A 5515-nucleotide genomic window follows, 5' to 3' on the forward strand; every position below is an offset into this window, starting at 1 on the left:
CCCTGGCTTTAACCAAGGCCGCCTCTGCAGGGTCCTGGAGGGCACTGCTCGAGGACCCACAGGGCTCCTGTTCTCCTGCTCAGCCTGTCCCCTGAGACCCCTGTGGCGGACGGTAGAGTGAGCCTTGGGCTACAGGCTGCCAGCCTACCTGAGTGTCACTGGGGTGACAGAAGGGGCTGCCAGTGGGACCTTCCGTGTCCTAGGGCGGGGAGTCTGCTCAGTTCATCTTCAGGATCTTTAGGTGGACGGCAGCCAGGGCCTGGGCTTCCTCCCCTCCGTTGCTCTGCAGTTGACACCTCAGTGGTCCCGGGGGCCCACGAGGAGGAAGCGAGTGGTGGCCCAGCTCACCGGCCTGACGGGGAGCACCGTGCTGACAGCTCTGTGGAGTCCTTTCTATCCTGGGATCACTGGGTCCTCAGTCCCTATTCAGTGCTCTCAGCTGGCTTCACGTAGGGCCTGGGACCCACCCTTCTGCCCTCTGATGGCTTTACCTTCAGGCTAAGGGTCTCACCTCCCTTAGACCTGATGTAAAGGAGCCTCGGCCCGACTGCCCTGTCCTGAGCCTTCAAGTGCTGAAAGCAGGGGCAAGGCTAGACTCTTTGTCGTCCCCACAGCTCAGCGGGTGGGGCATGTTCCCCTTAGTCGTCACTCAGGGTTCTCAGTTTGACCCCTGGGAAGGCCTGTGGCTCCTGTCTCTTTACCTGAGGACATGTGCTCATAGAAAGGCCCACCGCTCTCTGAGAGCCAACAGAAGAAAGTGAGGGTAGCCTGATGTCCCACGTCTACCTGTGGTCTCTGAAGGCAGGAAACTGGGGCCGGCAGATCCAGGCCTTGTTATGCTTGGCCGCGCCGGTCCTCACTCAGGCTCTTCCTCAGTTTGACTCCTGGGAAGACCTGTAATTTCTCCCTCTCTTCACCTATTACCGTCCCCACTTCTCTGTCACCCTGGGAGGAGTTAAGGGTTGCCTCTGCTCGGCCTGACATCTCTCGAGGCGTCTCCCAGGACTGACAGCAGGGGAGAGATGATGTGCTGCCCCCATTGTTATGGTTTTCATGCTCCACTCCAGCCTTAGGTCCTCACGCCAACTCCTAGCACAACCTGGAAATTTCCCCTGTGCTGAGTCAGCCAGCCTCGGAGCAAAGTCCTCACCACCCTGAGTCCCCAGAAGTAGAAGTCAGAGTAGGCCACGTGTAGCCACAGCTATTTCTGAGGGGCTTCTGAGGACTAACACAGAGGGCAAGATTCCCCAGGCTCCGCTCCTCTGGGGTTTGTGACCTCAATAGTCCTCACTCTGTCAGGATCTGGGACTCTTCCCTCTACCGACCTGAGTCCTCCAGAGCCGGAGGCAAGTGGGTGACACATGGAACCACCCCTGCCTGGGGCTTCCCCGGGCCGAAAGGGTGGTGGGGCTATGCGTTTGTTCCTGTCTCTTTTCGGTTGGGCGTTCCCCTTGGTCCTCACTCAGAGTCATTATGCTGGCTCTTCCCGTGATCTAGAGAGGCCTGTGCTCTCATATTACAGCCTTTAATTCCCCGAGACCGCCTAGGAGGATGTGAGGGTTGCCTCACGTGGGCATGACTGCCTGTGGTCACTCATGGCCGACAGTAAGGGAGGGATTCTGTGGCGTCCCCGCTTTTATGATTTGGGTGGTTCCCTCAGTCCTCATGGTCCTCTGCTCGACTCTTGGCATGACCTGGAATTCCTCCCTGTGCTCCCCTGAGGCTGGCCCCTGGGACCAAGTGCCTCATCTACCTGAGACGCTCTAAAAGGAAAGGCGTGGGGCGCATCATGCCAACATTCCTGGATTTGCCAAGGGGAGGTATCCAGTGGCAGGGCTCTGCTCTAGGTGGAGTCCCTTTATCCTCATTTAGAGTCACTAGATTTCTAGTCTCTACTGAGTGAGGCTGTTCCCCATAGACCAAGGCCCTCGCCTCCCCGAGACCACCCCCAGTGGAAAGAGGGGGCAGGTCAGCCAGAAAGCTTTGTCCTGGGCCTCCTGGGGCTGACCTCAGGGGCGGGACTCTGCATTCTCCTCTGTTCTGGAGTGAGTGGTCCTCTTGCTCCTCATTCAGGGTCCTCATCGTGATGCCTGACCAGACCCAGGACTCCAGCCTCCACTCCCCTGAAGCTGTGCTCCTCAGCACAAAGGCATTACCTTCTTGGGAATTCTGAATTGGAAGTCAGGATGAACCAGATCTGTCCAAAGCTGTTGGGGTCTTCTGAGGAGCAGGACTTTACAAGGCCCCACTCTTCTGGAGTCAGTGGACCCTCAGTCCTAACTCTGTTTTCTTACCTTGACTTCAGGTAGCATATGGGACTCCACCCTCCCTACTGTCTGTCTGCCAGCCTCAGGCCAAGGCTTTCACCTTCCTGAGACACCAGAAGGGGAGATAAGAGACCTATTCCCTGGCTACCCCTGCCGGGGGCCTCTGTGTGGTCCCCTTTGTTATGGGGAGTCCACTCATCGGTACCCAGTGTCCTCACCCTGAAGCAAATTAAGGCCTGTTAGGATCTCCTACTTGGGCAGAATTGGAGATGCTGCCACAAGACCAAGGAACTCACCTCCCTGAGAACCTCTCCACCCTTGCCCTGGAGGAAAAGAAGGGGTACCTTCAGACAGACAGCTCTGCGCATGGCCACACAAGGGAGAAAGCAGGGTAGACTTTGTGGGGCCCCCTTCTGTTCTAAGGTCCTCACCTTGAGTAACTATCAGAGGCTGGGGCTCCTCCCTCCACTGACCTGAGGACACAGCTCTTAAACCAAGGCTTTTATGTCCCTGAGAAACTTGAAGAGCAAATGAGGAGATGCTGATCTTTTCAGGGTATCTGACATTGCGTATGTAGAAGACCCCATTGTCACCGAAAATTTTTCTTTTTATTCATACCATTCACTTATTCAGTGTTACTGTTACTGTATTCCAAAACAGTGCTTTGGGAACAGGGCCCCTTTTATCCCATGAGATACATTTTGGAGTGGTGAGAAGAAAAATGAATTAAAAGACGTAAGGTCTGGCTTAGGCTGGGAGGAGTGGAAGAGTGTAGGCTCTAGACTATTCCAGACCAGGGGACTAGACCCAGCAAGGTCACTTAATCAGTCTTGTGAACTTGAGACACCTGCAAGTTATTCACCTGTAAAGGGAGTCTGCTAAATCCTATCCTGCGTGAATGTTGGAATGTTATGTACTACATGTAAAGCAGTGGCATACTCATTACGCAATATTGGGTTTTTGATGAATGGCAGTTACGATATGATTATTATGAACCCCAAAGTACCACCCTCCCGTCAGAGTTTATTTTTAATCCAGTAGGTAGCAGAGAATATGCAGTGCACTAGGGCAAAAGAAACAAATACTCACAAATGAGCTAAATCAAAGTATCTTTTATTTCTACCAAAAGAAAGTTTAAACGAAGTAAGGCAAACCACGAGTTAAATGGCTTTTACTCTCTGTTTTCTCCATTTTTTGTTTCTAAATATTTTCTGTGGTCGCCTTTCACATTTCCATGAAAATCTCTATTGCAGTGCCATGTTTTCTACTTCTGGATCATACAGAAAATATAGATGGTTCGTTTTACTGTTACATATACCAAAACTGTAACTTTAGAACTCTTTAAACAGCAATAAATATGCAAGCAATGTCATTCACGAATTCATATTCTTAAGAAAACACACTATTACAAGAAAAAAAATTTGAAAAAACCTAAATCAATCAATCAATAATATATAGAAGTTACTAGTTTAAAACACGAAGATAAATAAGATCTATACTTTGTTCCCTCCACCCCTACTACTACTCTGCACTATTTAGGAGCCTGACTGCTCTCTTCCAAAACAAAGTAAGCAATCTGCCCGCGGCCTCCCCCACTACATTTGGGGCAGATGTGGACCTTGGCCCTGGAAGGGGCTCTGCCCGCAGCAACAGCTGCAGCCCTGGCCGCGGCTCTCTCTTCCTCATCTTTCAGAGCCTCCTCATAGAGATCTGGTAAGGCACTGGGGACGGTACCAATGATCTTGGCCACAAACTCCAGCACTTTCATCTTGCTGGTTTCAGCGTGGGCTCTCGGGCCCCACAGGAACTCATAGCGCGGAGGATCGCTGTCGGGCACCTGGCAGTAGGTGAGGTACTTCTGCATCACGAAATCTTTCCTGATGAACCTACTGGGCTCCCCGAAGATCAAGTGCCTCCTCCCAGCATAGAAACCCAACACATTGAGGAATTCCCAGAGCTCCTCTTCGGTGGCACGGTTGCCCTTCGTGAAGATCGCGCCCAGGACAGTCATCAGGAGACCGGATGTGGGCAGCCCCGACTCATCATTTGGACTTCCCTCGCTGGGGAGGGCCATCTTGCTGATGAGGGCGTAGGAGTGATTGCTGGGGTCAACATCCTTCACCTCGAGGCCAAAGACCACCTCCATGATCTCAGAGGCTCTGCTGAGGATCTCAGGGAAGTGCTTCTGGTACTTCCTGTTGATAGCCTTCAGCAGTGCTGCCTGCGGGATGGGCTCCTTCGTCTTGTACTTCTCAAGCAGGAACTGCACCAACTTTCTGACCTTCCTGGTCAGAGGATCTCTGCAACTGCTGTGAATGGAAGGTGCTGCTTGGGAGGTACCTGCACTTTTCTCATCTTGGCTCTGGGCACCCTCTTCAGATCCTGGGCATGAAACCCCTTCATCACGAGAGGTAGTGGCTGGGTCTCCCTGAGGCTCCTGGCGAGTGCCAGCAGCAGGGGAGCTCGGGGAAGTATCCCGAGAAACAGAAGCGGGGGAAGACGGCGACTCTTGTATCTCTTCTGCCGCCGCCGCCGCCTCAGTGGCCTGGGCACCCTTGAGACTCTGAGTCTCCCCCCGGGCCTGGTGGCGTTTCTTGCGGCCATGGCGCTTGTTCCGGCCCCGAGGCATGATGACACAGGTCAGGGCCAGCAGGCGGGAGTGTGCGCAGGAAGGCAGGCAACGAGGGCACCTGGGGGAGGGACAAGGAGATGCTGTGAGCACCCTCAGCGGGGAGATTCCTCCCTGGCTTTAACCAAGGCCGCCTCTGCAGGGTCCTGGAGGGCACTGCTCGAGGACCCACAGGGCTCCTGTTCTCCTGCTCAGCCTGTCCCCTGAGACCCCTGTGGAGGACGGTAGAGTGAGCCTTGGGCCACAGCCAGCCAGCCCTGCCTGGGCGGTACGGGGGTGACAGTGGGGGCTGGCAGGGGAGGTAGGTCTCCGCGGTTCCCATTCAGAGTCAGGATGACAGTTGTTGGCAAGACACCCCCACCCCCTCCCCTCTGCTGCTCTGAAGTTGACACCACCATCTTCCACGACACCCAGGAGGAGGAAAGGAGGGAGCGTTCAGCCCACCACCGAAGGGTCCTGGGACCCTCCGTTCTGCTGCCTGGTGGCTGCCCCTTCAGAACAACGCTCTAACCTCCCTCGGACCTGGCAGAGGAAATTACGGGCAGTCTCAGCCTGACAGTCCTTTCTTGGGAGTCTAAGGGTTGACAGGAGGGGACGGGCCATATTCTCTCTTGTCCCT

At 54.3% G+C, this 5515-nt stretch overlaps 1 protein-coding gene across 1 annotated transcript; it reads right to left on the reverse strand.

The window, feature by feature from the left end:
* Window positions 1-3498: 3498 nt before the first annotated feature.
* On the reverse strand, window positions 3499-4896 carry LOC309978115 (melanoma-associated antigen B4-like; the record flags this gene model as incomplete). The annotated part of the gene is made up of 1 exon (XM_082864465.1): window positions 3499-4896. The coding sequence occupies one exon, from the start codon at window positions 4894-4896 to the stop codon at window positions 3799-3801; it is 1098 nt and encodes a 365-aa protein (XP_082720591.1). The 3' UTR covers window positions 3499-3798.
* Between the last annotated feature and the right edge of the window lie 619 nt (window positions 4897-5515).

The sequence above is a fragment of the Leucopleurus acutus genome (assembly GCF_964270905.1).
Source record: "Leucopleurus acutus genome assembly, chromosome: X".
NCBI lineage: Eukaryota > Metazoa > Chordata > Mammalia > Artiodactyla > Delphinidae > Leucopleurus > Leucopleurus acutus.